The following is an 18,032-nucleotide window of genomic DNA, read 5'->3' on the forward strand; positions in this document are numbered from 1 at the left end:
CAAAGTGTGGGCCATTAATGGTGGTTTGGAATCTTGATGGCTCTCATCAACTAGGACAATTGTTTGTAAATGGCTCTGTTTACTTGCAAGCCTTCCTATGAGTCAGTCCAGGAAGAATGAAGGCTTGGGGTCTCACAGGACATGTGAACATGTCACATGATACTGGAATCCATGTTTAACCTGGTGTTTTCCCATTTAGAAGGCGGGGTGGGAACCCAGAGAGAGACAAAGGATTCCTGCCTTGTGCCAAAGCTATAAAAGGGGGTGGAACAGAACAAGTGGGTTCCAGTCATGAGAAATCCCCTAGCTACCACCTGAGCTGGAACAAGGACTGTACCAGGGAAAGGATTGGGCCCAGACTAGGAAGGAGTCCAGTCTGTGAAAGAAGCTTATTGGAACATCTCTGAGTGTGAGATTTACCTGCATTTAGTTTCCTATTGTATTAGTCTTAGACTTGCGTGTTTTGGTTTTATTTTGCTGGTAACTTTCTTTGTTCTGTCTGTTATTACTTGGAACCACTTAAATCCTGCTTTTTATATTTAATAAAATCACTTGTACCTATTATTGAACTCAGAGTTAGTGACTAATACCTGGGGGAGCAAACAGCTGTGCATAACTCTCTATCAGTGTTATAAAGGGTGGACAATTTATGAGTTTGCCCTGTATAAGCTTTATACAGAGTAAAACGGATTTATTTGGGGTTTGGACCCCATTGGGAACTGGGTATCTGGGTGCTGAAGACAGGAGTACCTGCTAAGTGGTTTTCAGTTAAAGCCTGCAGCTTTGGGGGATGTGGTTAAGACCTGCGTCTGTCTTTGCAGCAGGCTAGAGTGTCTGGTCAACAAGACTGGGTTCCGAAGTCCTAAGCTGGTAGGGAAAATGGGCTCAGAGGTAATCTCTGCACATCAGGTGGCAGTCCCAAGGGGGTTTCTGTGACCCAACCCATCACACTGTCCCTACCACCAGAAGGATAAACCAAACACTTAGTTGCCCAAGGTTTTCAGTTGGATCCTTAGAAATACTGGTCATGATTGCCTGTGTTCTTATGAAAAGTGCTACAAGACCTGCAGTGTCCAAGCAGAATAGATAAGGCTTGACTTTTACAGTTTCATCCGCAACGAATAATTAGGACTAAAGTGAAATTTAAAAGGAGACAGAGTAGGGACAGTAGATGTCAGGGCAGAACATTACAGGGGGGTGAGGGAAAGGCTGAATGAACTGGAATGGTTTAAAGCAACAGAGGGCAAGGACATTCTGGGGAAACAGGAAGTTAAGTCCATAGCATGTCTACACTACAAAACTAAGTTGACCACTGCAGTAATTCCATCGCTTGTGCATGTCTATGCTTTGTTCCTTGTGTCGGCAGTACACGTTTTCACCAGGAACTGCACCAATTGAACTGTCAGCGTGGGACATTGTGGGATGGCTTCTGAAAGCCAGCAACAGTCAATGTAAACAACACAGTATCTACACTGGCACTGCGTCAACCTAACTACATCAACATTGACTCTACACCCCTTCTGGAGGCGGAGTTAAGTTGGTATAGCAGGTGAGTTACATCAGCGGGAGCGAAATATTAGTATAAACACAGAGCTAGGTCAGCATAAGCTGCCTTGCGTCAACCTAACTCTGTAGCATAGACCAGGGCCAAGTGTAAAGGTGAGTCTGTCTGTTAAAGTAAGGCAATGCAGTGGAAGATACAGACACGTGTATATATGTACGTACCATTATGTACAGTTCATAAAATAAACCACAGCATCAAACTGATTTTACTTTCAATACTCTTTCTTTTCTCTATCTATTGCTTTGTTTCTGTCCTGATGTCCCCCAATCTTAACCCTGACATCTACCCAGAAAAAGGTGCACTTAATTTTTTGCACCAATTTTCAGTTGTTTTTTTAATTTTTAAAATAAACACTGATAATTTCCCTAGAAATTTACAAAAATGAAGGGCCTGGCATATTTTTTAAGTAAAGTATTGAAGAGGAGCTATTTGAGTGGACAAAGGATTTGCCTTGGTGCCAATAGCAGAAGCCTTGAACGCAGAAAGCAAGGGACTACTGGAGTATCATAAGGAACAGAATTTGGTTTTAATTTGTTCACTGTTACTTAATATGCTGAGGGTACGAGCATGTATCAGGGTATCAAAATGTGCTGGTGTAACAATGCTGGAGTAGCCAGTGCAAAGAACGAGACCCAAAACTGAAATTACTGTAAGGGTCATGGGTAGGTACTGTGTGTGGTTATTCAGTTCGGCAATGAGCTGTTTAAGATAATAAGGCTATGAATAAAGTAAGTCAACAGCCAACCACTACACTACACTGAACAGAAGAAGGATCGGAAGACTAACCCTCGTCCCAGTACAGCCAGTGAGAATTTTGCCATTGACTTCAATGGGAGCAGGATTGCATCCTAAGACAGACACAGCTCTGAAAAACACTGTTGTCATTCTGCTTTTATCTCCTTTTTAAAAGCAAACAGGAACTGATGAGTCAGAAGAAACAATTCTCGCACTGTACCCAGCCACTAGTTAGCAGGGTTAGGATTTTTGTTCTGTGACATTTTCACAGTAAAAATTAAGTTGCAGCCAACAAAGGAGCTGTGAATATTTGCAAATTTCTGCAGAGTTTTAACGCATGACTCAAGAACGTGTGATGTCTCTCCCTTTATTTAGTTCATGAAGAAGAAGCACAAATTGAAAAAGGTATGAGGAATGCCCTCAGGAAGTTTTGAGGCAGTTCCACAGCCCACCTGTCATATTCTACCCTGTTGACTTCGCTTCTTGCACTGTGCTCTTCACTGCGGTATTGGAGCGCTTAGAACACAGTTATAGGACTGTCTGCTGTTTGTAACCAATTGGAGTTCATAAACGATTTTTAAATAATCAAGTAACTAACATCCCACTGACAGAGAGTACGGTACTGCTGCAGCTCATTAAAACTGAGTTATCACTTATATTCTACACCCTTATTTACAGCTACTTATAACTTTCAAAAGGAAAGGTGCCATTTTTAGTAACCAATCATACACAATCATTTACTACAGGATGATCGTAAAAGAAGAACTCTTTTCGATAATACTTTTTACTTATATAGCAACTTTCACCCAAGGTTCTCAAAGCAATTTAGAAGAGTGGTTAAGTATTATTATCCCACAACTTTCATAAGCACAAATTATTCCTCAACTTTCAGCGCAAATGTGCTAGAGTTTCCTATCAGGGGGTAGCCGTGTTAGTCTGTATCTACAAAAACAACAAGGAGTCTGGTGGCACCTTAAAGACTAACAGATTTATTTGGGCATAAGCTTTCGGATTGCATCCGAAGAAGTGAGGTTTTTACTCACGAAAGCTTATGCCCAAATAAATCTGTTAGTCTTTAAGGTGCCACCAGACTCCTTGTTGTTTTTGTAGAGTTTCCTATGTTTGTTCTCTGCCCAATAGTGTTTGGTTTTCAAATTGCATAACAATATATTAGGCTGTTATTCACCGAAATTAGACCCCTGAAAGCACAAGATTAGATCCCACTTACTATATTTTCTCCAGTTCTTTGCTCAGTCAAGTATTAAAGGTCTCCAAGTTACTGCATTATTTAAGCATCAAAAATTAAGTTTTCCATCTGCCAGAAATTGTTCAGATACTTGCTTTAAGCGCCGATAACTCAAACAGCTTTGTTTTAAAAAACGTAATACTTAACCCTTCCTTAGTGCATTCCATCTACAAAGCACTTTACAGACATTACTTAATTCATTACAAACTAAAGCACTTCATACTTTGCAGGGAGCTGTGAATGAGGATAAGTGCTTCTGACATCGCTGAAGATCTGGGGGTTGAAATCATGAAAATGATGGCTGTTTAAAGACAGAATATTGAGCATACATTGCATCGCCACTTCCTTGAATCATGTTATCAACAGTGCAAATCAGTGTAGCTCCAGTGGCCGATCCCCAGCTAGAGTAAATTGCTGTAGTTTCTTTGAAGTGAGTGGTGGTACCCTAGTTTACACTAGTTGTTGATCTGGCCCCTTAACTTTGGAAGGGTGTACACAGGCACAAACTCACAATGTTCACAGCTGTGAAAAATTCACAATGATCGATAGGACAGACAGATGGCCAAGGGGGAAGAAAAGCTTTACAAGTGTCACAGAGCAAGTTTGTGTAACGTCTAAAGAGTTTGGATCTTTTATTCAATACAAGCACTCAACATCAGTTTCCCATGAGAATCACCTTCCTCAACTGTTGGACAATTTCATCTGTGTAAGCAAAAGGAGGACTGAACACTAAAGTATCAGGGGGTAGCCATGTTAGTCTGTATCCACAAAAACAACAAGGAGTCTGGTGGCACCTTAAAGACTAAAGAGTGTCTACTTGGGACTCGTTTTCCTAGAATTTCCCACTGTTATCACCTATGCTAGCAGTGGTGTTAGTGAAGAGCAGCTGCTGGCATTCAGTATGACAATGTTTGGCTGCTGGTGTCTTGGGTACTCTACTGCTCTTACTGTTATCACAGGTGGAGCGGCAATGGTGAGCCATTGTAGGATAATGGGCCGCATCCTCTGCTGGTGTGAATCAGTGGAGTTACACTGAAGTCAATGAAGCTAAACTGATTTGCACCACCTTGGGACCTGCCCTGATATGTTGAGTGTGGACAAGACCCACAGAATCCCTTTATATTCAACACTATACTGTGCTGATGTGTAACTCCTATTAGTGATAATGAATAACCAGTGGAGAGTGAGAGAAGAGTGCACCACACAGAGTGCTCATGTACTGAATAAGATATGAAAAGCAACTGTAGCAGCAACTGGTATAAACACTTTTAAAGAGGAGTTAAAGAGTTAGGCTATGTTGGGAATCGTTAGGAAAGGGATAGATAATATGACAGAAAATATCGTATTGCCCCTTGTGACGGGGTGTGCATACCCCGCACTAGCCAAGATGGGGTTAAACCCACATTATGGACAGCAGAAGTCCCACCCCTTAGGCCGGACTGGGCATGATCCAGATGCTGCAGCAATATAAAGGGAGGAAACCCAGCTCATTTGGGGCTGGGGAAGGGATGCCGGAGGGGAAGGACCTGTGCTGGAAGCTTCTGCTGAGGACCGGCTACCAGAGTCGGTGAGTTGTACGGGACCGTGGTGCTCGTGCGCCACCAATATGAGACCACAGGGGCCCGATTCCACCAAAGTTTGGGGCCAGGTCTCTCCCCCGGCCCTGTCTGCTGCCTCTGCATGCCTCCCCCAGAGCGTCCCCCCTGGCCCCGCCTGCCACCCCTGAGCAATTTAAAAGGGCCCGGGGCCCCGTCACCACCACGGGCAGCACAGCAGGGCTAAGGCAGCTTCCTGCCCACTCACTCCACTTCCAGAAGTGTCCGGCACGTCCCTGCGGCCCCGGAGGGAGCAGAGGGGCTGTCTCTGCACACTGCCCCAGCCCCAAGCGCCAATGGGAGCTGCGGGGGTGGTGCCTGCAGGCAGTGGGGTGTGGAGACACCTCCGGCCCCTGGCCTAGGAGCTGCTGCCAGGGGGGGTGCAGGTCGTTTTCAGGAACCGCCCGAGCTAAGCCCCGCACCCCTCATCCTCTCCCGCACCCCAGCTCCCTGCCCCAGCCCAGACCCCGCACCCAAACTCCCTCCCAGAGACCAATCCCTCCCCCTCCCACACCCAAACTCCCCCCCAGAGCCTTAGGCAGGTGGCGGGGGCAGGATTTGGACCTGTTCTGGGCATCACCAAAAATTATATAAACCTGCCGCCCCTTCTGGCTGGCCCCCGCCTGCGGAGATCGGAGGCCCCAAGGGTCAGCTTGGACCCCTGCGACCAGCAGAGCCCCAGGAAGTGACTGGTGCTGTGGAGTCTGGAAACCCTGAAGCCTCATGGACTGCCACACCAGAGACGACAGTAGGAAGTGACCCAGGGAGGGTGATGGAGTGGTATCTCTCCCAGGTACGCCAGGTATGCTCAGCATGTTTCGGTGGGATTCCCCGCTGAGCCAGTGATGGACCACTCTGCCACTGCCAGGGCCCAAGTCGGGCCCCAGTGGAGTTGTGTGGGGCCGGACCCCCCCTACCTAAGCCACCAGCCAGCCTTGTTAGTGGCCCCTTGGGTACTGGCTACTAGGCCACGCTGCCCTGCACTAAAGGGCCACGCTATTAACTCTAGCCGCTAGGCTACGCTGCCCGGGGCACTAGGACTATTAACTTTATGCCGGTCCTTAGACCCCGGGGTGGAGAGGCCAGAGACGGACAAGCGGACTTAACGGCGGTGTCCACATACCCCCTGGCACCTCCCCAACATCTTTATTACAGCATGCAGATCTGCTCACCCCATCTCAAAAAAGAGATATTGGAATTGGAAAAGGGCAACAAAAATTATTAGAGGTACGAAACAGCTTCCATATGAGGAAAGATTAATAAGACTGGGACTTTTCAGCTTGGAAAAGAGATGACTGAGAGGGGATATGATAGAGGTCTATAAAATCAGGGCTGGTGTGGAGAAAGTAAGTAAGGAAGAGTTATTTACTCCGCATAACCCAAGAACTAGGGGTCACCAAATGAAATAGGCAGCAGGTTTAAAACAAACAAAAGGAAGTATTTCTTCACACAACGCACAGTAAACTTGTGGAACTCTTTGCCAGAGAACATTGTAAAAGCCAAGACTATAACAGGGTTCAAAAAATTCATGGAGGATAGGTCCATCAGTGGCTATTAGCAAGGATGGGCAGGGATGGTGTCCCTAGCCTCTGTTTGCCAGAAGCTGGGAATGAGCGACAGGGGATGGATCACTTGATGATTATCTGTTCTGTTCATTCCCTCTGGGGCACCTGGCACTGGCCACTGACAGAAGACAGGACCCTGGGCTACATGGACCTTTGGTCTAACCCAGTATGGCCATTCTTATATCATGGTGAAAGTGTAGACATACAACAGCACAGCTGCAGCTGCATTGCTCTAGCATTTCAGTGTAGACACTCACGGGAGGGGTTCTTGTCCCAGAGAGGCGATAGGTAAGTCGCTGGAAGAATTCTTCCGTCAACCTATCTCTGTCTACACCAAGGGTTAGGTTGACTTAGCTACTGAACTCAGGGGGTGTGGATTTTTCACACCCCTCAGTGGCACAGCTGGGTCGACCTAACTTTTTAGGGTAGACTTGTCCTTAAACAATATACTGTAGGACAGAACTGCTTAACATAAAGTGAGAAACTGACCAGGGTTTGAGGCTTTGTTGTCTCCTTCTGCAATCTCCAATGTCCTTCTGCTCCTAAGAAAACCCAGACCAACAGCGAAACTTTGTTTCACATTCCGATAGGTACTTTGTCACGAGTCAGTGATGTAGGACCTTAGCTAGGGGTATTTCATTTCACCAAGAAAATATTTCCCATCTGGGTGGGAAAGTTCTCTAGTGGACAGAGCACAGAACTGAGAGTCAGGAGATCTGACACATTCAGTGACCTCAGGCAAGTCAATCCATTCACTTTCCCAGCCTGCATAGATGCTGATAACTCCCTCATGTGGGTGTTGTGAGGAGTAGGTAACTGATGTCTGCGTTGCAGTCCTTGGATGCAAGATGCTAGGGACGTGCCAATGTTGATGTAATCTTTCATTTTAAGAGTGTGATTTCTTTGTTTTTTAAGTACTAGGTGCCAGTATATACATGTAGGTGAGATTTTATGCTAACTTAGAATGCAGAAAGCCTTTAAATACTTCAGTGCATACACTCCGAATGCAAAGATTTACTGTTTCTTCCTCACCATATGGTTGTTTGAGAGTTGTTATATGTGTTTCTAGTGAGAGCCTCGGTGGAAAACTTCACTTAAGTTCTTTAATAAACTTTAAACATTATTCTGGTTACCTGCATGTAACTCAGAGGGCCAAATTCTCTCCTGCGTTTGAACCCCACTCTGTGAGGGAGTCAGGGCAGTAGAGGGCTGGCATCTAATGGAGTCTATGCCAGTAGAAGATAAATGTAGCAGAGCATAAGACGGGTACATTTTCCTAGTATCTGATAGGTCCCCTCCCTCCCCTGACATGCCCCCTGTGCCATGGGCTGAGGGATGGCAGCAGTTGATGCAAAAGCCACTTTTACATCTTTACAGGAGTGGGGAGCTCCCACAGACCAGGAGAATGTTCTTCTGTCCACTTGTTGAGCAGAATCCACCCCCTCTGTGCCACCTGGACCCCACAAAGGGGCCAGATCTCAGCTGAGAATCTGACTCAAAATATATAAAAAAATACAGATGCCCAATGTTGAAACAACAGCACACACTAGAGCACGCTGTGGTTCTGTCTCCCAGAGTTCTATTCCTTCCTGTCACAGTCCCTGAGCCAAAACCCGCAGTTCCTGTTCAGGCAAAAACCTCCACCGTGTGCAGCGGGAGTTCAGCCCAAGTAAGGACTGCCAGATCTGGCCGCTTGATTTTAATCCATGCACCTGTTTTCCTCCCCCTGCCCCCTTCCTGTTTACGTTGCTAGAATTTCAGCATCTGCGGAAGGGGGAGGAGAGAAGGGAGGGTTCCTGGCGTAAGACAGGACCATCCCTTGCATCTCAGTGAGCGGAGGTGACCTGTCACGGAGTTCCTCTTGTATTATGTGATTTCCCTCCTCACTAAGTCCATCCACGGCTGCTCCACAGGGAAGGGGCTTTGGGAGCCTGTCTATGCTCCTTGGCAGCATCCACGTGAAGATTCAGGCAGGAATGAATATAGCTGGGAGCTGAGTTAACTTCCTCTGTTTCCCGCCGTACCTGCCATCATGCGGCTACAAGGGAACTCAATAGCAGCATGCCGGCATCGGTGCAGCAGCATGGATGCACCATTCAAGATGCCTCTTGCCTCCATGCAGCTGGTTGGTGGAATGTCTTCTCTGAAGAGCCCTGAGAAGCATGGCACCCCTGCCATTTCTGCTGGCCCTTTTACTCCTCTCGTAAAATGATGCTTTAGCCCAAGGGTGGCCAACCTGAGCCTGAGAAGGAGCCAGAATTTACCAATGTACATTGCCAAAGAGCCACAGTAATATGTCAGCAGCCCCCCATCAGCTCCCGCACCCCGCTCTCAGCACCTCCCGCCCACCGGCAGCCCCACCGATCAGCGCCTCCCCCTCTCTCCCTGCACCCCCCAATCAGCTGTTTGGTGGCAGGAGGCTCTGGGGGGAGGGAGAGGAGCGAGGGCATGGCAGACTCCGGAGGGGGGGGGAGAAGGGGTGGAGTGGGGGCAGGGCCTGTGGCAGAACCAGGGGCTGAGCAGTGAGCACCCCCCGGCACATTGGAAAGTTGGTGCCTGTAGCTCCAGCCCCAGAGTTGGTGCCTATATTAACTTCTGAAGAGCCACATGTGGCTCTGGAGCCACAGATTGGCCACCCCTGCTTTAGAGGAACTCGGGGTATGTCTACACTGCAGGTTCACTGGTGACTGCATGTAGGGTATGTGTAGCTACACACCGCAGTGAAAAGTAGGCTGCATCCGCACTGTGGTGTATAGCCACGCACGGCTGTGAAAGGTTCTGCCAGGGGGTAACCAGCAGGGAAAAGCTCCGGCAGCTCCCTGCTGCCCAAGTCTTTCTCTGCCGCGGGGAAAGGCTCTAGCAGTGGGGAGGCAGCAGGACATTAGACGGGGGAGGCACCACTTGGGCACATAGAGAGCTGTGTAGGGTACATGCCCTAAGGTTCTGGCCTGTTTCTATTCGCCTAAGCAGTGTCACAATCTACTCTGCTATTTACACCCATGCTAGGGGTAGAGTTGCCAACTTTCTAATCGCACAAAACCGAATACACTTGCCCCGCCCCCACCCCACTGCTCCGCCCCTGCCCCTCCCCTTCTGAGGCCCCACCCCTGCTCACTCCATCCCCCCTCCCTCTGTTGCTCACTCTCCCCCACTCTCACTTGCTCATTTTCACTGGGCTGGGGCAGGGGTTTAGGGTGCGGGAGGGGGTGAGGGCTCTGGCTGGGGGTGTGGGCTCTGAGATGGGGCCAGAAATGAGGGGTTCTGGCTGTGGGAGGGGGCTCTGGGCTGGGGCAGTGGGTTGGAGCACAGGACGGGGCTCGGGGTGCGGGCTCCGGACTGCACTTACTTCAGGCAACTTCCGGAAGCAGCCAACATGTCCCTTGGTTCTGAGGCAGAAGCACGGCCAGGCGGCTCTGTGCATTGCCGCTGCCCACAGGTGCCGCCCCTGCAGATCCCATTGGCCACGGTTCCCAGCCAATGGGAGCTGCGGAACCGGCACTCAGGGCACAGGCAGTGCATGGAGCCCGGCTGTGCCTCTGCCTAGGAGCCGATGGACATGCCAGCTGCTTCCGGGAGCCACGCAGAGCTAGGTAGGGAGCCTGCCAGCCCCACTGCGCCGCCGACCAGACTTTTAATGGCCCGGTCAGCGGTGCTGGCCGAAGCTGCCAGATTCCCTTTTCGACCGGGTGTTCCGGTTGAAAACCGGACACCTGGTAACCCTACTGGGGGGGGCGTGCGGTATATGTACTTTACACACGGCAGTAAGGAGCATGCAGGGTAGCTGTAACCTCAGTGGGTTCAGCCCCACAAACCCTTCCTGCCTTGCAGGCCCCTTCCTATTCCCATGGGCTTCTTGCCAGGATGAGACAATCTGGTCCGATGTTCTATTTGTGCTTGAAAGCATCATAACTTTACTCTGACAGTAATCCGGGTCACTTTCCAGGTTTCCCGAAGTACTCTGGGGAATTTCTCTCTGCTGCCTTGGGAAAAGTACAAGAGGCCTATTAGTGCTGCACACAGCGGGTCCTAGCACAGGCGATAGTAAAGCCAGAAGCATATTGAATCATAGTGAGAAACTTGGCCTCGTGTTCAGCCAGTGTCCTCAAGCTCCAGCTTGGCAGGCAGTGCTGCAACTATAAATATCCCACGTCGTCCCTATAAAGATGTTCTTAAACCCCTCCCCCCCCAGCTCAAGAGCATTGTCAGGAGGTGCAACAAATAAAGGGTCTGAGGCGGGGTCTGGCCAACTTTGCAGCCTGTGTAACATTTTAATGGAGGGCCCGGTCCAGGAGGACGATAATGGGACACCAGTCGAAGGATACGTGCAACTCTCATTAGCAAGTGGCCCAGTGAGCAAACCATTGAAGAACTGTAATTTTATTTACACGCTGCTGGCTGAGTACAGAAGAAGGCAGCTTCCAAAAACTTATGTTTTTAAAAATGTGGAGCATTTACCCAAATGATGTAAAGAACTGCCAGACCACAACCATACCCCATTGCAGAACCGCGAGAGAATGAGAACAGTGGGGAAGTGACAAATTATAGTGACTTTACATACAGCAACTACCCTCCCCTCTTTAATATCTAAAGGCCTGATCCCACCAGGTACTGAGTTCCTTCAACCTCCATTGACTTCACTGGGAGAAGAGCCATCACCCCACCTCAGGATGGTGTCCTAAGTACTTTCTCCCAAACATTGGAAGAAAATGTGTCTTGAGTGGCATTGGGGGGACTACTAAAAGAACAGGAGTACTTGTGGCACCTTAGAGACTAACACATTTATTTGAGCATAAACTTTCGTGGGCTACAGCCCACTTCATCAGATGCATAGAATGGAGCATATAGTAAGAAGATATACATACATACAGAGAACATGAAAAGGTGGAAGTAGCCATACCAACTCTGAGAGGCTAATTAATTAAGATGAGCAATTATCAGCAGGAGAAAAAAATCTTTTGTAGTGATAATCAAGATGACCCATTTCAGACAGTTGACAAGGTGTAAGGATACTTAACATGGGGAAATAGATTCAATGTGTGTAATGGCTCAGCCATTCCCAGCCTTTATTCAAGCCTAGATTGACCAAAGACACAAACCACTAAAAGTCATGGCTAAGCTTAACATGAGTGTGTATTAACCTACACTTACAAAACGTGTGACATCTCCTTGCTTCCACTTTTGTAATAGCAACCACCAGAGCAGGACAGACTAAAATAACAGGACCTGCTTTTCTTAGCAAGTTAGAGCTTGGGAGTCAACTTTTGCCTTTTCTTGCATCCTCTGCAACCCCACTGAAGTCAATGGAGAAACGCAGGATATAAATCAGGACAGAGTTTGGCCCAGTAGAAGAATTTTAACTGCATCTTCTCCCCAGAACCAGGTTTGTTTTAATGTGGTTATTTTTCTACGTTATTCATTCACATTTAGGGCTTGATTTTTCCACTGCCCCTGCCCCTTCTGTTATCATTTGCATCTGTGTAAAGTCAGTGCATAGTGGTTGTGAAACGCTACCATGGTGAGAGGAAATTTCTCATTTGGTAGTATTTAAAATGCATTTTGCATACACAAATGACTACTGAAGATGCAAGGCAGGGGAGAATCAAACCATAAATCTTTTTGCCAGTTACTCTTAAAATTAAAACAAAAACTTCCACAGCAGTCCCGTGTTATTGAAGCCCAGGTGCCTAAAAGGGTTTAATAGAAATATTTCACTTATAAATCAAACCATCCACAATATTTTTTAAATAGATCCTTTAAGGCTCAGGTAAACACTTGACGTTCCCAGCTGGTATTTTGTTGTGACCTGAGCAGGAAACATCAAATTCACCATTTTCAGGCTGATGACTGATGTGATCTTTAGGCGAGACTGCTGATTCAGACACACCATCCTTCTCCCAAATTAACACAAATACTGTCATGGAACAATAAAGTGAACCATTTGTTATTCTGACCTCTGATATTGCTACAATCATGTGAATTTCTGGAAATACATTTGCATTTATTTTACAAAAGCATTAAACTTCTACAATTATCTCACTTCATTCTTTCTGGCCAGTTTGGCCCTGACATACACAGGATGACACAGAGCCATGTGGCAGAGTACACAGGGTATAAATCAGGGCAAAATTTGGCACATTGGGCCAGATCTTCAGCTAGTATAAGTCTACATAGTTCCAATGATGTCAGCAGAACTAGTGATTTACACCAACTGAGATTTAAAATACATACAATTAATATCTTACCTAGCATTTTTCTTTAATAATCCTGACAAATGCTACAGCTGCCAGTCACATTCTCCCACACTCTTGCCAGGATGTTCATGCTATTAGTGCATGATTGGATTCCCCTATGCACCAGGATCTCGGTCACAAATCTGTCTGATCAGATAGAACTTTTTCTGCTATCCTCTTACCTCTTGAGATAGTTTCTCCCATACAGGATCTGCTGCAGCAAAGTGACCACAGCAAAAGCGCAGATGAAGATGAAGAACAAAGTTCTGTTCCCCAGCAAGTCCCTGCTTGATGAGGGGTCACTGTATCCCATCCTTGTGGAAAAAGCTTACTTGAGCTCTGTTGGGTAGAATTCAGTTCATTGTAGCGTTCACGCTCTTTTCACTGAAAGGCGGTGGGAAACATTTGCTAGCTTTTCTGTGAGAAATCCAAGGACAAGGTGTCCCATTGTTCAGCCCCGCTGCCCCCTTCTTGCCCCTTTTGGTTGTTAACTAAAAAACTGGGCGCAATGGCTCATTTCCACTGTAAAGTTTCCAGGAGCATTAGATGTGGGTAACATCTAAGAATCATCTATTCACAGCTCTTTCAGACAGAGCAGTTTGTGCTGTGTGAGAAGCATTCTGTTCCCCGCAGTCTCTCTCATAAACCCGCTGCTAACAATTATCTACTTCAATCCCACTTTGATATTCCAGATGGGAGAAGCTGCAAATAAAACAGAAAACTGCAGCCAGTGGAAAATACAGGGCTCCCGCAACCTGCTTCGGCAGCACATAGTCATCAGCTCTTCTTTGCTTCTGCTCAGTGATTCCAGTGAAATGCACTTGCAGGGAGACGTGACCGGGGTATACTATTATCGAACAAGTATGTAATGATTTCATTCAGCCCCCTGCAAAAACAGCAGCAGCAACCTGGTTAGGCTATCATGAAAAGCTGCATTTTATTTAACAAGGGGAGGTTCAGATAATGCCTTTGATACTGTAACGTTTGCGTACAGCATGCAGTGCCTTTCGTCATCACTGCTCTCTGTTTGGGTTTCTATGTTTTTCCTGGTTATTCCTCCGGAGTAAGCATAAGCAAGGTCACCGTGCATCTCTTCAAGGACAGAGCTCTCAGTTCCTGCATGCTGATTTATGGCAGCCTTTGGATAGCCTCACAGCCGCAGATGGGAATATTGACTTTCAATGCAATCTTAAAGAACTATTCATCTAAAGAGACAAATATTCTGATTGTTCCTCAACCATGAACAGTTCTCTTGTTATGGGGTGAAATAGCGAGACCTTGCCTCCAGCCATCAGAACGGTTATTAAGCTTGCTAGTTGCTGGTAGGGGCTCGATCCTGCTCTCATTTGAATCAATGGGAGTTTTGTCCTGGATTTCAGTGGGAGCAGGAGCAGGTCCTGAATGTTTATTTCTGAAAACAGTGACCTATGGAAGCTTTAACCACAAATAAAGTGGCTCAGCTGGGAGGTTATTTTACCTCCATAACACATGAAAAAACTGTCTTTTGGGAAAAAATTGGAAAGTCCTTTGTAAAACAACAAGATTTTAATATGAATAAACCAGCAAACAACTAAATCAATGTCCAGTGTGCCATTATCCCAGCTGTTCAAACCAACATGCTGGGGCCTATACTGAACTGTGCAGGAGGGTGGGGCAAAGATAGTACCGGGGGGCTGCATAGGGGGCAGAAAAGCTATCTGCTTCTGGGCTATTCCGTGGAATAAAATAGAACCATTTCAGGGCAAGACACAGATACTATTATATTATCTCTAGTCCCATTCAAAGCTCCCATGTGGGATCCCTAGTGAAGTTATTACAATTTAGGTCTTGTCTGAAGTATAGTTCTATACTGACAAGTAGTTTCCACAGAAATGGGACAGTGGGGTCCATATTCAATATCTCTCATGGATTCTATCCAAATGTGGTCCGTTTGCAAACAGAAAAACACCATCTTTTTAACTACCAGCCAGGAAATTCAGCCTGGGATCTGAGTCCAGATCTGTTCTTGGCAGCTCACACATCACCACCACCAAAGATTCTGCATTCAGAACACAAGGCCCAGTCTCCTTAGTTTATAATCCTTTAATGATGCACAAGGCACTGTTGGAGCCAGTATACTCTCCCACAGCTGTACTGAAAGACCAGTGGCAGCAAAATGAAGTCAAACCTTAATTAGTGAGCACAATAATTATTGGGGTGTAAACTCTGGGGCAAAAAGGCCTATTTTCCTCAGTTCATTTTAGCCCTTTAAAAACAAATTAGCCATTTACTTTGTTCGGAAAAATAAATGAAGAATTTATTCATTCATATCACACAGAGGAATAGACACATTGACAGCTGTATAATGAAGTCACAGCCACAACAGGATCCCATCTGTCAAAGTCTCCACCCACAGAACCAAATATGGTCCTTCTAAACATTTATGCACTTAAACACGTATAATAGGACAGTAGTTTTATACCAGGATCCCCTGAGAGTTCCCTTCTGTCTAGCTGGGATCTAGCCAGCACCCTGTTGCCATTCAGCAGTAATGGAAGGGAAGCCGTCATGAGTCCCAGGCTGAGAACACATGTGATATGGACAGATCTGCCTGTGGAGATTAGAGGAGAGATTTTGAAAGGCATAAAAGGGGGCGAGGTGCTCATCTCCCATTGACTCTGAAAGGGAGTTGAGTGCCTAATTGCTCTTAGTACCTTTGAAAATCTTGGCCTAGAAACCTGGTTCTCTTTGGAACAAATGCTGCTCTGTTACACTGCTGCAAATCTGGAGTAAGACTTCTGACTGCACCAAACGTACCAGAGAGCAGAATTTGGCCATTTACGTATTTCAAGGGCTAGTAGTAATCTCAGCACCTACCAGCAGTGTGATGCCCTGTGATCCTCCAGATCTTAGAGGGAGTAGCATTAGGGGGTGGCGGGGTGGGAAATCACACTAATATATTGTACTGCCCCAAACCAGAATATCCATGATTTATTTCTGATCCTGGCCTACATGCCAGTATTAGCTGCAACAACTCTCTCTCCTCAGCATCAACGTGTGTGCAATCACTCAGGAGTAGTCTGGCTACCTGTGTTTTTCACCTTCATCTGCTAAATCAGAGCTAACTGGAAAACATGGTCCTTGAGGACACTGAATTTTTGACATTCTCGGGAGACTTTTGAGTCCCTGAAGCAATGAACAAAGTATGAGGAAATATCTAAGAAACGGAGAGGTTTCCTGTGACAAATATAACCTTGTACAAATACTGTCCCCGGTAATGTGTGTAAAGGAAATTTATACTCATTGCCTTCAAACCAGCACTACAACATATCAAAAGAAAACATAAGAATGACCATACTGGGTCAGACCAAAGGTCTATCTAGCCCAGCATCCGGTCTTCTGACTATGGCCAATGCCAGGTGCTTCAGAGGGAATGAACAGAACAGGTAATCATCAAGTGATCCATCCTGTCGCCCATTCCCAGCTTCTTTCAAACAGAGACTAGGGGCACCATCCCTGAAGAAACACCTCTCTGCAAGAACTGAGAAATATGATGTCGATACTCAAATTTTCAAATGCGCCCGCAATATTTGCTGGAACATCTATGTGTGATTTTTTTTTGCACTCACATGTGCATGCAAAATTGTTAACTATTGGCACAATTGCCCATTTGCACCCTTGTTTCAGTGTCCCTTTGAAAATCTGGCTTTTCATTTGTGACCATCTTTTAAAGCTTCCTCCTCTTGGGTGAGCAAATGAGACCGATTTTTTTAATTTTTTACACCAGGTGTGTGCAAGCATCTGGCACAGAAATTGGCTATCAGGAATGCAAGATGGGGTTGCAGTACTTTGCATCATGCATATCACTGGAACTAAAAGCCAGGTTGCATTCAACAGTGTTTTTTGAGCTATGGTGTGACCTCTGTATTACACCATACCATGAGCTACCAGTAGCATGGGATAGCCTAGATAATGTTTCCCAGCCAAAATCCAAGCATACAGGAAGCCTCTCTCATGTCACTGATATGGATAACACATGCAACAAAATACTACAGCCTAGACAGCACAATATTGGAATGTGTAAGAGTCAGGTATAATAATAATATTTTGAATGTCTATATCATCTTTCGCCTGACAATCTCCTAGTGCTTTACTAACACAAACTAATAAAACCTCAAAATACCCCTAGGAGATTGGTATGCATTTTATTTCCATTTTACAGTAAACTATCATGGGATAAGAGGGAAAGTCCTCTCATGGATTGGTAACTGGTTAAAAGCTAGGAAACAAAGGGTAGGAATAAATGGTCAGTTTTCAGAATCGAGAGAGATAAATAGTGGTGTCCCCCAGGGGTCTGTACTGGGACCAGTGCTGTTCAACATATTCATAAATGATCTGAAAAAAGGGGTAAACAGCAAGGTGGCAAAATTTGCAGATGATACAAAACAACTCAAGATAGTTAAGTCCAAAGCAGACTGCGAAGAGCTACAAAGGGATCTCAGACAACTGGGTGACTGGGCTACAAAATGGCAGATGAAATTCAGTGTTGATAAATGCAAAGTAATGCACACTGGAAAACAATCCCAACTATACGTATAAAATGATGGGGGTCTAAATTAGCTGTTACCACTCAAGAAAGAGATCTTGGAGTCATTATGGATAGATCTCTGAAAACATCCACTCAAGGTGCAGCAGCAGTCAAAAAAGCGAACAGAATGTTGCGAATCATTAAGAAAGGAATAGATAATAAGACAGAAAATATCATATTGCTTCTATATAAATCCATGGTACACCCACATCTTGAATACTGCGTGCAGATCTGCTCACCCCATCTCAAAAAAATATATACTGGAATTGGAAAAGGTACAAAAAATGAGCAACAAAAATGATTAGGATTATGGAACAGCTTCCATATGAGGAGAGATTAATAAAACTGGGACTTTTCAGCTTGGAAAAGAGATGATTAAGGGGGGATATGATAGAGGTCTATAAAATCACGACGGGTGTGGAGAAAGTAAATAAGGAAGTGTTATTTACTCCTCATAACACAAGAACTAGCGGTCACCAAAGGAAACTAATAAGCAGCAGGTTTAAAACAAACAAAAGGAAGTATTTCTT

The 18,032-nt window shown here is 45.9% G+C and overlaps 1 protein-coding gene across 2 annotated transcripts in view; it reads right to left on the reverse strand.

Annotated features, from left to right (window-relative positions):
* ST8SIA5 (ST8 alpha-N-acetyl-neuraminide alpha-2,8-sialyltransferase 5) overlaps nucleotides 1–18,032 on the reverse strand; it is a 113,748-nt gene that overhangs the window by 68,546 nt on the left and 27,170 nt on the right. For both annotated transcript variants that reach the window (XM_042850698.2, XM_005305411.4), the window contains exon 2: nucleotides 13,118–13,821. In XM_042850698.2, coding sequence (XP_042706632.1) covers nucleotides 13,118–13,248 — 131 coding nt within the window. In that variant the 5' untranslated portion in view covers nucleotides 13,249–13,821. The remainder of the gene's footprint in view (nucleotides 1–13,117; nucleotides 13,822–18,032) is intronic.

Source organism: Chrysemys picta, chromosome 6 (assembly GCF_011386835.1).
Source record: "Chrysemys picta bellii isolate R12L10 chromosome 6, ASM1138683v2, whole genome shotgun sequence".
NCBI classification, from domain to species: Eukaryota; Metazoa; Chordata; order Testudines; family Emydidae; genus Chrysemys; species Chrysemys picta.